At 41.5% G+C, this 18,333-nt stretch overlaps 1 protein-coding gene across 1 annotated transcript; it reads right to left on the bottom strand.

Moving 5' to 3' along the window:
* Positions 1 to 509: 509 nt before the first annotated feature.
* VASH1 (vasohibin 1) lies at positions 510 to 16,793 on the bottom strand. The gene is made up of 7 exons (XM_063293653.1): positions 16,406 to 16,793; positions 8,605 to 8,693; positions 7,876 to 7,932; positions 7,135 to 7,209; positions 3,288 to 3,669; positions 2,415 to 2,527; positions 510 to 1,542 (listed from the first exon to the last, which is right to left on the bottom strand). The coding sequence occupies exons 1-7, from the start codon at positions 16,685 to 16,687 to the stop codon at positions 1,470 to 1,472; spliced, it is 1,071 nt and encodes a 356-aa protein (XP_063149723.1). The 5' UTR covers positions 16,688 to 16,793; the 3' UTR covers positions 510 to 1,469.
* Between the last annotated feature and the right edge of the window lie 1,540 nt (positions 16,794 to 18,333).

Genomic DNA, 18,333 nt, shown 5'->3' with positions numbered 1-18,333 from the left:
AGTATGCAATTTCATACAGCAAGAATGAATTCACATCCTGACAGGGAGAAAGAGCAAGGGTCATGTTACTATAAAAGAGTAAGACACTTTTCCAAGAAATGGAAGATATGTTTACCCAGCAGCCTTCTCTCAACAAGACACCCTCCAGATGGTGAGATGGTGAGTCCCACACATACAGGAAGTCGTCACTTAACAACCACAATGGGCCTGGAATTTCCATTTCTAAGTGGTCATTAAGTGAATCTGATTTTACGACCTTTTTTGTGGTGGCTGTTAAGCAAATCATCATGGTCACTAAGTGAACAATATGGTCATTAAGCAAATCATGCAGTTCCCCATTGATTTTGCTTGGCAGAAGCTGACTGAGAAGGTTGAAAATGGTTACCATGTGACCACAGGACACTGCAATGGTCATAAATGCGAACCAGATGCCAAGTGCCCAAATAGTGATTACCTGACTATGGGGACACTGTAGTAGTAAATGTGAGGACCTGTTGTAAGTTGGTTTTTCCAGCACCATTGTAAGTCTGAACCATCACTAAACAAATGGTCATTAAGTGAGGACTACCTGTACGGAGAGTGTCAGGTTGGGGCTGTTCTGCTGCCACCTGAAAGGTTCTAATACTCTAACAACAGTCAATTCTAGAATAGCACCAGAAAGTGAAGAAAATGGAAACTTAGTTTCCAAATAATCTCTAGAATGCATCACAATGGGGTACTGCCATGACAAGCCAATTAAGCTATCATATTCATCTGACATCCATGCCCCAAAACACAGGCAGTCCCTAATCTACCTCCTATTTACAAAATGTATGTCTTGAAGATCCAACCAGCAAGTCTGCAGTGGGAGTGGCACGATGTGGGCTTTCATCCCAGGCAATCCATTATTTGAAACAAAAACACATGGATCAAATTGGTGATTTTAGAGCATATGCAACAATACAGTATGCTTTTCCCCACTCCCCAAGTTATTAAAAATATTAAAATTCTCAGAAAATACAAATTAAGAAATTCTTCCATAGGAGTATTTTTTGCTTCTAGCCCATCTGTCTCCTGAGACCTCCTGCTAACTGGATTCCTTCAAAAGCAGAGAGGAGACATAGAGCCCATCATGGGCCTTTTTGAAGTCAAAAGCATCCCAGTTCTGTGTGGGCTGAGAAACAGCACAGAAAGGACTTTTACTGCTATTTTGCAAAATGTATCTTTCCCTCGCCAATATGTAGAACACTGAATAATTGGTGGAAGATCTGCTATTTAAATTTTTTTGTTTAGTTGGTGCATTTAGAAACAGTTCCTGATATAATTCACAGAAATGGATATCCTCTAATTCACAGGATGCAACCCAGAGTTAAGGAGTACCTTGGGAAATAAGCACTTCGTACGCTCTGCGTCCCCTCCCACACTCCACACCTCATAGGTGGTGCTGGTCCAAATGCTCTCCACCAAATGGCCCACAAATGAGAAGATCTTTATACTCTGATTTGGTAACCATTAAGATCAGGCATGGCTTTGGGCTCTGCAGGTTTCTTCTCTCCAGATGGTCTACACAATGGCAAGAAAAAAAGCAAACAACAAATAAAGAGTCTGCACCTTCTCACAAGAGAAAGTCTGAACTATTTCAATATCTTACATTGTTACAGTATCTGTGGAACTTAGCTAGGTAGTCATCCCACATATTCTTCAAGGTACATTCTGGACATAATTCAAGTAGAATTCTCAAAGTCTGACTTGGCAGAAACACCAGGCATGGTTTTAGTCAACATCAGTACCTCCTCTCCTTCTATGAGCCATGCAGTAACTCAGGAAGAGGTTAGTCATTCTTTTCTTGCTTCAGTGGGGGCATCTGGGGGAGACTGGAAGCAGTGCCTGTTTCTTCCTATCAATGAGCTTTCATTATGACAATACAATACTAGAATGCAATGGGTGAAGGTAATTTCCTGCAGATGGCATCCACTATTTTTCTGTGATGAGTATTCATTGAAGGGAGGAGTTTGTGAAATGCTTTCCAAGGAGATCTATGACTAACATATATCTATTCTAACCCAGAATTCTAAAAACACCCTTGGTTGGGAATAGTCCCACTCAGCAAAGGACATAATTCCATGTAAATATGCAAAATATTGCTCCGTTGGAAAGGAGCTGTAATTCAGATAATGGTCATTCTCAAAAATCCATGAAATTGATCAATCAATCAATCAATCATTTAATTTCAAAATGTTACTGAGAGCAATGTCCAAATAGGTTACTTACAAGCAGAGGAAAAAGTAGGTGCAAAGTGCATATACTGACACAAGTATGTAAAATATGTCTCTACTCACATAGGACAAAAAGATTGTATGTGCACTTAAATTATAGCAGAAACAACAAGGAAGCCAAAAACTACATAAAGGCAGAGCAAAGAATTGCAGGCTTACCGCCTTTCGGTTCGGCTGTTGCGGCGATGTGGACTGGATTGGCTTCGCTGTGGGGATGGTACATCCCTTTTCCTATCCTTGGTGGGTGATGGTGGCCCAGTTCCTTTGCTGATCTAGGGAAAAGAAAAAGTTCATACCATTAGGCCCTTTCATACCATTTGGCTCTTTCATAGCATTATTTCCCTTGATGCAAAAATTAAGAAGGAGCTTACAATATTTTTAGCACTATTTAGGTCTTTTGAGTGTTCAAAGCACTTCACCGGAATTTTGTATATAAAAACTCAGCTAAATATATTTCCAGAAAGAGCAACTTGCTGCTAATATCATGCTGATAGGAAGGCAATATTTGCCAAATGAACACATCCAAGACTTGGCCTTAAGAAAGATCAAACAAAAATTATTCCTTCCTTCCCAGTGGTAAAAACTGGCATTTTCTATAGCATATTTCACCTTCACACATGCAAGTAAGAGCAATTCAACTGAGTAATATTTAACTAAGGCAGGGGTGAGCAACCTGAAGTACCAAGGCTACACACAGCCCTCCATCCAGTATTTTTGTAGGTCCCAGAGTCCCTCTAACGAGGATTGCCAAAAATGGATGAAACGGCTCTTCTCTATTTCAAGATGGAAACCACACAAAAATGACAGGCTTAACCGTTAATAAAATAAATAACATTCCTCCAAACCTCAAGAAAAGACTCATGTGTCTATAACATTGTCCCACCTGTTCTAAATCATCAACCCAATCAGTGTGGTTCCAAAATAATTTAAGTGCAGTCCCCAGCACTGAAAGGGCACTCACCCATACTTTACAGGAGTAGATTAAACAAACAGCATGCAGGTAAGGTAACTTCTTTTCCTCCATCCCCTCACCTTTAGTCTCATGTCACGGGAATGTCTCTCGAGCTCCTTGCGGAAGTCCTCACGGCTCAGCTTCTCCACATCCAAGATGGAATGCTTCCATTCAATCTGCTCCACACTGTGTGGATCATGGGACACACACTGGCCAAGCTTCACCTTTTTGAGGGTATGCCAGCAGCACCGATACGCCTCCTCATAGTCAAAGATAAGCTCACTCAGTGTGCGGAAAGTGGGGGCTTTGTACATGAGATCCGCACGTCGACTTATGCCAAGTGCCCCATAGCGGCCCCCAATGTTCACTCCCAGCACAATATGGTGGAAGTAGTTCCCTGAGAAGTAGGTTTTGAAACTGATGGGGAAGCGGTCCAGTGTTGGCATGTTGTTGGTGAGGTAACTGTTAATGACGAAATATTCAGGAAATAGGTGGTGTGACAAAGAAAAGTAATGAACCTTCACTCTAAATAAACTTTATTTTTGTATATTTTAGTCTTAACTCCTGTCAGTTAAACTAGCATGATCATAGGTTTGGGGAGGTATACCTGAAACACCTGGAGGCACTAGGTTGCTTCTATGTGACTTAAATACCAAGCCTATTTTCTCTACCTGTAGATGAAGCTCAACAGAGTGATGCCCAGAAATATTCATGTATTTGGATATGGCTTTGATGCATCAGATTCTCAATTAGTATAAAGCTCGTTTGGTTCTCCAATTCTGATTCCTAGTATGCAACACGGAGACTTCTTTTTGACCGTGCCTAAATAGTAGAATTCCTTATCTTTAGAAGCATTCATTGCTCCTCTTAGATGTTTTTGGGAAGACCCTGGACAGAACAACAGAACAGTTCACACAACAAGTTTAACTTGGTCATGGATATACCATCACTGGGACCACCACTAGTGTTATTTGGGACTACACTAACCTCTTCCAATCAACTTGTCATCCTAACAGGGCAGAGAGGTTTAATCTTCTCTTCCAGCTGATAGAAGAGACTAAACAAAAACAAGGCATTCTAGAAATTCCATCTTTTGATTTATTGTACTTTTCAGCCCCCCAAGACCATATGGAGGGGAGAATGAAAAGGAGTAGAAAGGAGTGCAGAGTAGGTAACCCATCCCCAATTCTGTCTCCAGTAGTAACCCTGAGTGGACGACCATGGATTTTTTTTTTCTTACGAAAACAAAAAACAGACAAAAAGGAGTGGCACCCAGCCACCCATTTTTGTGGCTACTTGGAGTTCAGAAAAAATGGCTGCTCCTTGATCACCTGCCATAGACCTAAGAAATTAAATGTTTACCTCTGGATAGCAGCAGATTGGCTCAGCGGTGTTATGCACAACCCAGTTCTTAAAATATGACATGGTTCTCTCAAATATTCCCTTTTGTATTTACTTGTGTCTCTCAAGGTTCTTTTTGACCCATTGAAGTTCATGTTGCTGTAGTATAAAATCCAAAAAGGGGCTTAAATTGTCTAACTTGCTACAATATAACTTTGACCAGAAAAGTTTTTAGTAGCAACAAAAATGTTGCATTTTACACATAATGGGAAATATGAAAAATTATATTTCATCTTTACAAACCAGGATATGGATGAGCCTTTTGTCTGCAGCATTTTGCAGTTGCAAGAAAACCAAAAGTTGACATTTATTTATTGTTTCTTCATTTTGACAGAACCAAGTGAAAAACCTTGATATCCTAGCTTTTCTCAAAGTTGTTAACTATAGTTTCCTAGTTTGGACAATCCCCTTAGATTAATTGATGACTTCTTGATTGATTTGCCAGTTTACATAAAGGAACGAACAAAGGAGCTATGAGTATGGGCAAAAGCCTAGCAAAAACTAAAATTAACTATAAATATTAACTCAAGCATGCAATAGTTGCCATTCTTTTGTTTAGGAAGAGTGGTTTGTACATAAAATTAATAGCAAACTTGACCCTAACTAACCTAGTAGCAAATGTGCATATTTATATACATATTTATTTCCTCTTCCCAGAACATAGTCCTAGTATATGGCCTTTAATAATTAAAGGTTCAAGGCAATGTATTACTTCTATCCAGCAATATTTCACAGAAGCACATATTTCTAATTTCCCTCTTTGCCTCTCCCCAGTCACAAACTGGAATGTATAAAGAAAAAAACAGGGATAAAATGCAACACTTCTTTATATTAATCTTTGAGATTATGGGCTTGGGTAGATCATCTAGCACCATAAAGGCAATTCAAAGTTTTATAGGTACACTTACAGGTAAGTGATGCAGTGACTGCCCTTTCTCGATGCCTGGGGGCAGTGGGGGTCTGGATGGGGAACAACAGGCTTCAGCTGAACCCTGGTAAGACAGAGTGACTGTGGGTTGACGGCTCCTCTGCTTCCAGGAAATTATCATCTTTAGTTCTGGGTGGGGTTGCACTGCCCCAGACAGAGCCAGTGTGTAACTTGGGGTTCTCCTGGACTCATGACTCCTGCTTGAAGAGCAGGTGGCAGTTGTGGCCAGGAGGGTCTTTGCGCAACTTTGGGTTGTGCGCCAGTTACGCCTGTTCCTGGAGCAAGAAGCCCTCCGAACAGTCACTCATGCCCTAGTCATCTCCCATATAGACTACTGTAATGCGCTTTACATGGGGCTACCCTTGAAGAGTATCCAGAAGCTTCAGCTGGTCCAGAATGCAGCTGCATGGATTATTCTTGGCGCCCCTAGATCGGCGCATATAACACCTTTGCTGCATGAGCTGCACTGGGTACCAGTCTGCTTCCAGGTCCAATTCAAGGTGTTGGTTATTACCTTTAAAGCCCTACATGGCATGGGGCCAGGTTACCTGAGGGACCGTCTCATCCCCATAACATCAGCCCGCCCCACCCAATCATGCAGAGAGGGCACATTATGGACCCCATCTGTAAGAGAATTTCATCTGGCGGGGTCCAGGAAGCGGGCCTTCTCTGCAGTGGCTCCCACCCTTTGGAACATCTTGCCCCCGGTGGTGAGGCAGGCCCCTTCACTCCTGACCTTCAGGAAGGCCCTGAAGACTTGGTTCTGCCATCTTGCTTGGGGCAGAAAGGTGGGTAGCCATTCTTGGGGGTGGCTTGCACCTTAGAGCCCCTCCCACCAGATTGGCATCTTTAGAGCCACTTAGATTTTATATTTATTTATACTGTATTTTATAGTGGTACTTTGTTTTTATTTTTATCGGATTTTAATGTTTATTGGTATGAATTTTATTGTAAACCTCCCAGAGTCCCTCTTTTGGGGGAGATGGGCGGTAACAAAATTTGAATAATAAATAAATAAAATAAAATAAATAATACAGCTCACTGCACAAGATTCTAACACTAATTCAAACATGCAGTGCAATGAAAATCCTATTTCAACTGCACTCACAATCAATAATTCAATGTTACAACAAAATCAAGGGAAAAACCTATAATTATAAGAAATATTGGGACATAAGACATAATTTTCTGAAAACAAGATACAATTCCTAGATTATTAGTACAAGAAAAAAGAAAAGCTGCCACTCAACTAAAAGTTTTCCTAATTAGAGAATGAGGGCTTCCCCTGTTCTCTATATACGCTTCTTGTCTAAAGCAAGAAGAAAATTAAACAATGCTTATTCAGATAGAGTTTGCATATTTATGATATTACAGGCTTCACAGAACCTGTAATCTCTCTAACCTTGGTGTTTTCTAGATGTACAGACTTCATTTCCCAGACATCATGACCACTGCTGAAAATCCTGGAAGCTGAAGCCCACACATCTTGAACACGCCCATGTTGGGGAAGTCTGCATCAGAGCATAAGCACAGTAATATTAAGGCATTATATTTGAAAACTATGCACACCCATTTAGTCTTCTAAAATAAAAGGATACATTCCTAGGATCACAGCCTCCAAACACTTGATTGGCAGGGCTTCCTTTGTCATTTCTTTGGCCAGATCCATCAGCCTGTGGAACAAGACAAAGGAAGAAGCAAGAAAACTAATATTTTAAAGACTTTTGTCAAACAATATATAGGTAAAGAACAGCTTGGAGAGAAGCATGATGGGAAATAACTGCTTAGTCATACAAGAACAGAGAAGAAGTCATGATGGTCAGTTCCTTTTCACTTCACACTTAACTTTCACTACCAATACTGAATTCACCATTCAGTAAAAAATTGTCTTCCAGGCCAGATTACATCCTTGGTATATATTTAGAATAGTTTCAGTATAATGATAGAACATTGTGTGTTTAATCTCTATCATTAGATGCCTCAGGTCAAGAGACCCAAGGGTAGTGTGTAATGGAGGCTTGCAGAAAAGTCAACTGCACGAATGTCATTGCAATCAGGAATAATAAGCACCTCCACCCATATTTATTACATCAGCTAGACACTAATTATGGCTATGTTGCAGAAGTTCAGAAATACTGAACTACTGAAGGAGACAGAAGGCCTGTGAATCCAGGAAGTAATGATGAAGTGCAAGTTGTTTCTTTGTCAGATTATTTAACGTTTTTGTTGTTGCTGTTTCATGGATCCTCTGCAACTAGAAGAAAAATTGTGTTCTTGTGTTAGAGTTAGGGTCAGAAAAAGAGCAATTCTCAAAATAAGGCTGGAAAGACAACACTTACCCAGTCAAAGGCCTGCTTTTCTTGATTTCAAAGAACTGCGTCCCAGTGTGATTGTACCTGAGAAAAAGAAGTTAAGGGCTGCATGGCTTGGAAGAGCTGCTGGAGGATGGAGGGAGGAGGAAGCATAAGCACATTATTAGAAAAACGATAGGATTTGAAAATATATACTGTATGTATGTGTGTGTGTGTGTGTGTGTGTATGCATATGCATATGCATGCAGGTTAGAGGGACGGCAGTGCATGCAGTGGGAAGGTTTAGCTTTTCTTTCACCAATAATGATCCTCACAAAATTCTCCCCCACCCCTACACTCCGCCCCCAAATACCGCTATTAGTTCCAGTGAGTCTAGCTGCAACAATGTCTCAAAGCATTCAAACTCTGTTCTCAGTCCCTGGTTTCCCTCCAGGCATTGGGAAAGGCATCAAGTAGTACAGCCTTTTGAATGCTGTACTTCTGATTCAGGCAAAGCAAAGTTTGAAAGAAGTTAACTCTGGTTTGCTTACAACAATGATGATGGAATGCCAAGGGAAGAAGCTAAAGGAAATGAATAAGGCAGCAAGGCCACTGGCTCTAACAAACAACAGCTTCCTTAAAGAGAGAGAGAGAAGGTTCATTTCCCAGTAGAGCTGAAATGTTAACAAGTCAGTTATTTTCTTCTGTGGTCAAGCAAGGAAGCTGCCTTGCTGCCTTTTTCGTTTCTTGGGGATTCAGAAACAGCTGAAAGGATACTGAAGCTCCCTGATATAGCGCTGTATAGCTTCCAGGCGCTCAGGGATAAGAGTGGATGGCTGTAGCATAGGCACACTTGGTATGGGAATCTGTACGTAAGAAGGGGAGGGAGAAGGTGAGATTCAAGATCACCAAACCAAAGATGAGATTCCATTTATTCTCTAGTGCAAAGGGAGGCAACCTGTAGCACTCCAGAGGTGAATCAGTTGCAACTCCCAGCACCCCTCATCATAATTGTACCATCTGGGGCTACTGGAAGGTGTCATTCATTAATATGAGGATTGCCACAGGAATGCCTACCTCAGGCCTATTACAGATAGCCCTTGCTTACCAACTGCCTTGGGCAGCAACTGTTTGAAGTTATGACAGTGTAAAAAAAAAAACTTTGTGACCAATCCTCGCATTTACGACTGTCGCAGTGTCTCATGGCCATGTGACCACCATTTGCATGCATTGCAACCAGCTTGAGACAAGCAGAGTTAATAGAGAAGGCAGAAGCAAAGTCATAAATTGCGGTCATGTGATTTTTCACTTAGTGACCAAGGCACTTTGCTCAACGACCGAAGGGAAAGTAAGGCTGTAAGCCTTTTGTGGTCATACGATTTTCTGTTTAGCAACTGAGTTGCCAGTCCCAATTGTGGTTGCTAAGCAAGGACTACCTGTAGTAAATTAAGAAAAAAGTCTAATGATAACAACTAGTTAAGAAAAATGATGTATAGTCCAATGATGATAAAAACTTTTCTTCCATATGCCCTTTTCTCTACCCTTTAAACTAGAACAATGCATTCTAGAAGTGCTATATTACAACTTCATTAATTCTTAGAGGCCTTGGAACTGTGGGAGTGTTAAACTCATCAGGAATACATCAAGCTAAGGATAAGCAATATTTTAACAATAAACAGTAGAAGGGTGTGAATTTTGCATGGTTCATTTTTTGACAAACATTTAATGTAACTTATGTATTATGACATAAAACAAGATGGAAAGTTTCGAAACATCTAAACATGAGAGAAAGTGGCATTGAGATATGTGTCCATTCTTCAGAACAAAGTACATTAGGGGATTCCTGATGAATGGGAAAATACTCTTCAGTTCTGATAAGAAATAGCAAAGAGTCCCTCCCAGCAGGGCCAGCCCCAAGTTATTTTATTTCTTAAGTCGCCTTCCTCCAATATCCCACAGCCAAGTTATTTTAGCATTTGAAGCAGAAAATCCCTCAAGCACCTACATTTTCCAGTCAGGAAAAATATACAGCAGTCAATTGGTGAGAAAGAAGCTGCTGTCTTTTTTTCATATCACCCAAAATTGGCTGCCTGAGACAGCCATTCAACTCTGCCTAATGGTGAAACTGGCCATAACTCCCAGTCAGCCTTGTTACAACCCTCTTTGCAGAGAAGTCCATCTTGGTTGCACTTAGATTAACAACTCTTCTTAGCTGCTCCTTAATCTAGTGGGAGAGAAATGGTCACTGCTTCTCCACATCTGATTTAGCATAGGGCATATGTAGACCTACACAATATAATGGAAGCCACTTAAGTGTGTAGGTTCTCTGACTATAACTAGCTTCTCATTTAAGCAATTAGAGTAATGAGGAATTCACTATACACAGACCTGGGCCCTGAGCCCAGAGTAGGCTAAGATTTCCACTGTATCAAGGATTCCAGTTCTGTCCCTTAAAAGAAAGAGAGGGCAGAATGAAAGGCAATAACTTGTTTCTCTTACCTCCACGCTAATTGAGATGCTACAATAATACTTTCTTGGGATAGTGCCTTGCTACAATTTCTTCTACCAAAAATGTGTCAGTATGCAAACATTAATTGTTAAAGGGAAGCTTTTTTTTGCAAGCTATTATTTTCTTTGAAAGAGAAGGTAAGCTACTAGATGACATTGGTTATAGCTACACAGCAATGTTAACAATATAATAAAGATGTTCTGCATTCCACCAGCTGCTAGAGTCCTGAAAGCAACTTTCAAAATTATGAGACACCACAGACAGATTTGCCCTACCATAGAAAAGGGTCTGTGCATCTGAAGGTTCCAAGCCTAACCAATTAATATTTAAACAAAGGAAAGGAAACTTGCAGAGGATAAAGTGGTTACACCAGTCTTTTCAGGTATTACTCTTGAATGAATTAAATATACATGAAGCTCACTTGGGAATGTGTGATTCTATTGCATTAGTCTTCCTCACCAGGAGATCTTGGGGGGGTGGGGTGTTCTGCTCATGTTTAAAAATGTAAAGATGCTCTTGATTCAAGCCTCACTCCTAGTGACTGCATCCATGCAATTCTCTTGGTGATGTTACAGAAAACATCTATTTAATGCAACTGGAGTCTTCTATCCATAAAGCTAGAAACCCGGTTAAATCAGCCTCCCTGATAACAAAAGAGAATTCTATTCACATTCCAATGAATATGAGTCCATCCAAGGTCCTTCCAGACCTTGGCGTGCAAACTGGAAAGTGTGGGAGCAAGGAATGTGTGACTGGAGAAGATAGGGCAGAACCAGCGCATTTGGAAAGCTGAGACTATGTAATGGATACAGATGTGGCCAATTATTAAACTCTTTTTCACCAGAAGCCAAGCTGGTGAAGTTGCTCTCCACCACCTGTTGTAGCGGGGGGGGGGGGGGGGGGGGGAGAGAGATCAGGAAGCATATTTTCAAGGCCTATTTTCAAACAAAGCACTGGCCTCCATTTTTTTCAAAGAATGCCTGTTCTTAGCAATGTGGCATCTGGAAGCATAAATAAAATAATACAGGAGGCTTATCCTTTGCAGTATGCCAGATTATTTTAATAACAAAAAAGAAGAAATCTTAGAAATAATGTCATGTAGGATAAAGAACCTGGGAAGCATGGGGAGCCTGTTGCCCATGAATTCCTCATTGCCCAGCCCTCATCTATGTACTCCTATGCCCTTTCCACATTTCCATTTTCTGCATGCCAAGCTGTGGAATCTCCTTAGGAAAATGGGAATGCCAGAACATCTCATTGTCCTCATGTGAAACCTATACACAAGTTAGGAAGCCATAATCTGGGCAGAACATGATGAAACAGACTGGTTCTAGGTCAGCAAAGGAGTGAGACAAAGGTGTATATTCTCTCATTATTTAACCTATATGCAAAATATATACTGAGGGAATCTGGATTGGAAGATGAGAGTGGTTTTCAAATTGGGTGAAGAAATGTCAGTAACTTACACTATGCCTATGACAGTACTGATAGCTAAAGATGCAAATAATCTGTGAGCTCTAGTCATGAAGGTCAAGGAGCATCATGAAAAAATGGGACTAAGATTAAATATAAAGAATACCAAACTAATGACAACAGCTACAGCAACCAGCCTTAGAACTGACAATGAAGACACTGAAGTAGTGGGTAGTTTCTGCCTTTTAGGATTGACTATCAATGGTAAAGGAACCAGAAGTCAAGAAATACACCACAGACTAACACTTGATAGCGTTGCAATGAAGGCCATGGAAGATATATTCAGATTTCTACACTTACAAAAAGTAGAATCATGCAGGAAATGGCTTTTCCTGTGACACTCTATGGAAGCATAAGTTGGACTTTGAAGAAGCATGACAGAAAGAGTAATGACACTTTTAAATTTTGGCATTGAAGAAGACTCTTGCAAATACCACAGGAAAACAAACAAATGAATCACTTGAACAAATCAATCCCAAGTTTTCACTTGAGGCACAAATGACCAGGTGCAAATTACTATACTTTGGACACATTATGCAAAGACACAGCTTCCTTGAGAAGTCCATAGTGCTTGGAAAGGTGGAAGGAAAGGAAAGGATAACTAGCAGCAAGGAGGATGGATTCAATGACAGCAGTGATAGGGGTACTGTTGGGACACCTAAAGATCCAGATTGGGACAGATAATTCTTGTGAAGGTCGATCTATGCAGTTGCTAACAGCTAACACCAACCTGATGTCACGTAATCAGGCTGCAGCACTGCTCTAGTGCACAGGCTTCCCTAAAGGCAGTATAGTGAGTATACTATTAATTTTCAAACACTCCAACTTATATCTTGTAATGCTGACAAAAACCAGAGTTTGAAATCGATATGAGAATTCCTGGCACTGAGTCACTAGATGTGCCAGACACCCATGTTTGACTCAGAGTTTGGGGCTGGAACTTATCCAGATGCAAATGTCTGTGGTACAAAGATTACTCCTTCCTAGGCTTTGGAAATGTGAAGATCTGGCAAGTCTGCCATGTTCCAGGCATTCAGACAGTACTGATAGTATTACATCTAAAGACATCAAGGAAAGACAAAGCTTGGCAATAATACACAGGAATAAAATATACCAAATTCAGGAGCTGCTTTCTGACTCTGCATTATGGCCTTAAGCAACAGAAGATACAGACTGTATTCCAGTACTAACTCTGAAACTCAGCTCTGTCTATTCCAACACATCCTCCTGTTAGCAAAAACGAGACTTTGTATTCTCTACAACCTTTCTGGAGACTATCCATCTGTCCAAGATGAACAAGAGATAATACAGGGCAGCACTGGGGATGGGGAGGCATGTGTAGCATAATTCCTCTTTCTGCAGCAAGCAGCTCATTTGGGCACTGCTGCATGACAGGAAAATTGCTACCAAGTCAATTACTATAGGCTGAGGTTGGCATTGGCTCATGGTGCTCTAGAAACTATGACTTCAGTGGACCTGGGAAACCTGCTTCAGTTAATAACACAACTCTGCCCACTTTCTGCATTTGCCCAATGGTAACTCACTTCATGGAGCCAAATAATGATGATAATGATGATGATAATAATAATTTAAAATTGATATGCCATCCAACTCCCAGCAACTTAATGAAGTTTGTTGGGTTGGCCAACTTAGCAACGGCACTACAATCCTCATGCTTAGCCTTTTGAGGAGCTAGAGTGCTGAGCCACAAGACTGGCCCCTAAGCTAAGCTTATATTTAAGAACAGTTATTTGAATGAAAATACAATTTGTAGGGCTGCACAATTATCTGGATTCAAAAGGAAATAGGTAATCTGGAGTGCACATGGGCAAGTGTCACACGTGTGCTCACACAAACTCTGAACCATCACCTTTTCCCCTTCAAATCCAGACTATATCATAATCCAATATTTCGTATGAAAAACCTCTATTAGTTGAATATAAACAGTTTTCTTCCATTCTGTTTAAGAAAGCATAACTAAGAATGTAACTGCACAGAGAAAGACCAAGAAGCAGATAGATTTGTTCTGGTTATTTCTCTGCAGCAAATAGATCACATTTTTGTCCAGTGTAAGGTAGTTATTAAGAGCTGACACAATCCATATTAAGTGGATTGCACTCTATTTCCCATTTTAGTAACACTATTTTTCATCTGCCTTTTCCAACGGACTACTTACCTTTACCCATTTAATCTAGTCATCTGGCATTACTGTTTATCGGACAGAAGATCTGTTCAATTATCCAAGCTTTTGGTTTATACCACTATGATTTTTTAAAATTCCCTAGAAGGTTAACTCAGCATTTCATATAAAGCATACTGGAAAACTTATAAGTACCATGTATGAAAAGAAATTGAATAAATAATAAATAAAATAAATGTATAAGGGGAAAGAAAAAATACTGCAATGAATATTCACCCCATTCTTTGCATTTATGGAAGAAACTGCCAACCACACCCACTGAGCTATATCTACCAACCACACAAAAAACATTTTTCAAATATAGACTCACAATAGCATTTCATGTATTTTCATGAAAATAAAGCTTGAATTATAAACTACAACAGTCTTCTCCTCCTGATACCCTGACCTCTACATGGATAAGTAGAGTCTGGGACTCCCAGAATTGTCAGAAAGCACAGCCAAAGAGCAAAGTTCAGAAGGCTACACTATAAGACTTGGTGGAAATAACTCGTTCTTAGCCTTTCCTACGCATTTGTTCTTCTTAGCCTTGACAGTTGGTACATTCATTTCCCCCACAACACTGTAATACAGGTTCTCAGTTCTTATTTGGAATTCAGATAAAGTCAATCAGTTAAAATCATATATTCAATAACTCAGCAGTAAAAACCTCACTTAGCCTATACTTGTATGGCTGTGGTATAGCATGTTTAGATCATCTTTCCCAGACTTGAAAGACAACAATGATGCTTTCCAGAAGCAGTAAGAAGCTGTCTACAGAATTACAATGTTCCACATATTATTGACTTGAAACGTATCTAGTATAACCTGGTAACATTTAAGTATTCCCCCCCACAAAAAAACTCTTACAGGTTTTAAGTGATCAATAATAATATTAGCACACCATACATCTGTAATCTAACCTATAGTCAAAAATATCTTGTTCAGTCCAGTGTTAGAAGTATGAAAAATGTTTTTCTAAGTTGCTTTCCTCAAAGTTGTTTCTTTCTTAGCCTCGATTTCTTGAAGCTAGTTATGATATTCCATACAACTCTTGTGGATATAATTCTTAATACACTAGGTATTTAGACAGCTGTGAATGATCATGCAAACTCAACTCAGTTCTTTTCCCGGCATGAGTATTAGAATGAGTCAAAGTTGTTCAATACAGGACAGTGTGAATAAACTTAAGTCAACTCAGCCCCTTGCATACCCCAGGCAGATCACTACTAAAGCTGATATGGCATGCACACATCAAACGAGGAAGTATTCCCAAATGAGATGTTTGCAGAAGACAGAAGTGGGAAGAACCAGTGATATGTGCCTCATGATATCATGATGACTTATGTCCTTATATCAGGCATCATGACACAAGTGCTAAGTTGCACCTTTGCATGCTAATGTCAGGATATAAGTATCATTATTTTATGTCATTGTGGCTTGTTATAGAAGCCACTGTCCCAACTGTGTGGTCTTGTAAAGTGTTGGGAGTTCATATGGAGTCACCGCATACAACAATGTAAATAAATACATTCCAAGCATACTCTATTCTGTTGAGCTGTGTCTAAAAATGTTAACTGATTGCTTTAATAAAAATGGGCAATCTGCCTATTCTTTGTTTCATCTATTAATTAATGAGCCCAGCTCAGATGGTACCACCTAGCTGTCCTTGGCTAATCTTGAAAAAAGGCTAAGCAGGGTTAGTTGATTCTAGTCAGTACTTGGATAGAAAACCAGCAGGAAATCCCAAGGCAGTAGGCTAAATAGAATAGTCAAAATCATTTTGGAGAAAGGTAATGCTAAACTCTTATTTGTGCCAATAAATCTACATGGATATGCTCATTTAGTCAGCAGGAACCAAGCTTAACTTAGTGGCATCTTTATGAGTTAAGCCAGCCTTTCTCAAACTTTTGATGCTGTAGAAACCCTTAAAATATTTTTCAGGCCTCGGAGAACCCCTGCACATTCAGGCTCAAACATAGGCCAGAAGTTACAAAATTATTATATTTGTTTCATGTGTAGGCCTGTATAGATGCATTAACAGTGTTCTTAAACTAAAAATAAAGAATGAAACTTACCTCTTTAATATGAAGTTGCCCAAATTTGAAATAATTTTTTAAATAAATTGTGATCTCCCAGGGAACCCCTAGTGACCTCTCGCGGAATCCTAGGTCTCCACAGAACCCTGGTTGAGAAACCCTGAGTTAAACGGATAAATTATATGTATGTTTATGTGGAGATATGGATGGATCCCCCCACTTGCAACCTTAATCTGTGATTCACATCCATTCATCATCAGATTCAAATTAGAAAAGCCCTGGCATTGGTTTCCAGTTAATGTTTTTTTCCTATTTCCATTCATTGACTGATGTCAATGAAGCAGTTTCCTCCAACATTCTTTTTCCGAGTCCTCTCACCTTGGGTAGATCAGTGGCTCCCCGGATCCTCAGAGCTACTAATTCTCCCTCAGGGTGGATCTTGGCCACATGCTTCCACATTCTTTCCCAGGTGGCCTCATTGATAGGAAGCCCTCCACGATTCACAAAGAAAGGAACTCCTCCATCTCGGAGATCTTCATCTCCATCTTCTTCTTGTTCTTCTTCTCGCTGGGCCACCCCTTCCTTGGCCTGGGACCTCCGCAGAACTGCACCGCCGCCACCACCGCCATCCACTTTGCAACCTGACATCCCAGCATCCATCAGTCTGACTTTCTGTTCTTCAGACTACAAAACCTTTGGGCCTCTTCAGATGGTTTGAGACATAAGAGCTACTGCTGAAGACATAGTAGTTAGAAAGTAGAGGCCCTTTAAGACAGACAGACAGAAGGGTGGGGCTCATTCACAGAGAAAAAAAGTGCCACAACAGTGTTGGGATTTTGAAATTCTCCAGCCAGGAAGCAGTGAGGCTGTTGCTTTGGGAACTTTAGAATTTCTGCTCAGAAAGAGTCTGCTGGCCTGTTCAAAGAAAACAAGCCCCGGGGGGCGGCTATTCCTCAAGGCTGCAGCGATAAAACCACGCCAGGTTCCATTATCCGGAGAAAGCAGAGGAGGGGAGAGAAATGATGATCTGAGAACGAAGATCTCACTCACCTAGCTGGACGTCATTAGCTGATGGCCACCTGGTCCGGGAAACCATCCCAAGAGCAAGAGGGCGATGCTAAAGGAGCCGGGGGAAAGGCGACCTCCCATCCACCCCGACACAGCGGAGAGAAGAGAGGCAGACAAAAGATGAAGCGGCAGGCTATACGCACGCGGGCGGGCGGGCGGGTGGGCGGGGAGGGGGGCGCGGGAGTGAGGCGTCTTTCTCCGGGTTTCTGGGCGGGGAGGGGGAGTCTCTTCACGCAGCCGAAGCCCGCCAGCTGCAAGGCAAGTGAACTCAGCGCGGGTCACAATGCGCTGCCGCCGGGGAAGGGAGGGGGACGAGAGCCAGGGCTGTCGGCGCCGCTCTAGAGATACGGGGAACCCCAGCAGCCGCGCGGGCAAGCCGGAGGGACAACGGTCAGCTCGCGCCGAGGAGGTAGCGGCTGCAGCTCCCCGCGCCGCTTCTGCGAGGAGGAGCCGGCTGCTGGGCAGCTGGGGATGCCGGCGACCAGAAAAGCCGCTGTGGCTGCGCCAGGGCTGCTGCCTTGAAAGTCTCGCCGCGGCGCCTCAGGCCTGAGCGCAAGCAAGCGGGCTTGGCACTGCGGGGGCTTAAGCGCCCAGGCGGGGTAGCCTCGCTTGGTCTCCCCTGCCCCCCCTCCCGGTGGCTGGAATCGAACGGTCCCTGCGCATGCGTGTCTTCCTGGCAGCAGGGGACAGTTAAAGGGACAGAGACGCGCCTACAAGCGGAGCGGGCAGTTTGGTTGGGACCAGGAACAGTCTGGACGGTGGGAGGAAGAGGCTGGGTCGCTGCTTGTTTCTACAGCCTCCTTGCAGGTCACCTGCCCTCCCATGCGACCTTAATCCCTGGTGGTTGCGGCGAGTTGTGATCTGGGGCTGTAGGAAGTACTCTAGGGATTTCCGCTCTAAAAGAAATACTGCCTTTTAAAACCTATGAACAAAAAAGGACAACCAAGACCAACTACAAATATTAACAGAACATAAAAGACACAAGTGAAAATATAGATGCAGAAAAAATGAATATAAGAAAAAATACACATTGAAATAAATGTATAAGAAAAAACTTGGGTCTTAAAGAACAAATTAAAACTTGAGACCAGACCATGCAGTAATATTGATTTGATCCACACTGCCACTATCCACTGTCAATAAAGGGCTAGTTTCTTCGTAGAAAGTCAGCTCATGTCTTCCAACCAGGTTATTAAATCACTTGTACTAGAGTCTTTTTTTTAAAAAAAACTTTATTG

The sequence above is a fragment of the Candoia aspera genome, chromosome 1 (genome assembly GCF_035149785.1).
Source record: "Candoia aspera isolate rCanAsp1 chromosome 1, rCanAsp1.hap2, whole genome shotgun sequence".
In the NCBI taxonomy this organism is placed as follows: Eukaryota; Metazoa; Chordata; class Lepidosauria; order Squamata; family Boidae; genus Candoia; species Candoia aspera.
The sequence above is the reverse complement of the archived record's forward strand: the minus strand, read 5'-3'. Positions and strand labels throughout refer to the sequence as shown.

Coding starts and splice junctions, on each gene's coding strand:
- VASH1 (XM_063293653.1), bottom strand. CDS start 16,687: ATGGATGCTGGGATGTCAGGTTGCAAAGTGGATGGCGGTGGTGGCGGC. Junction 7,933..8,604: donor CGCTATATCAGGGAGCTTCA/GTATCCTTTCAG, acceptor TCTTTTTCTCAG/GTACAATCACACTGGGACGC. Junction 7,210..7,875: donor AAAAGCAGGCCTTTGACTGG/GTAAGTGTTGTC, acceptor CTTGTTCCACAG/GCTGATGGATCTGGCCAAAG.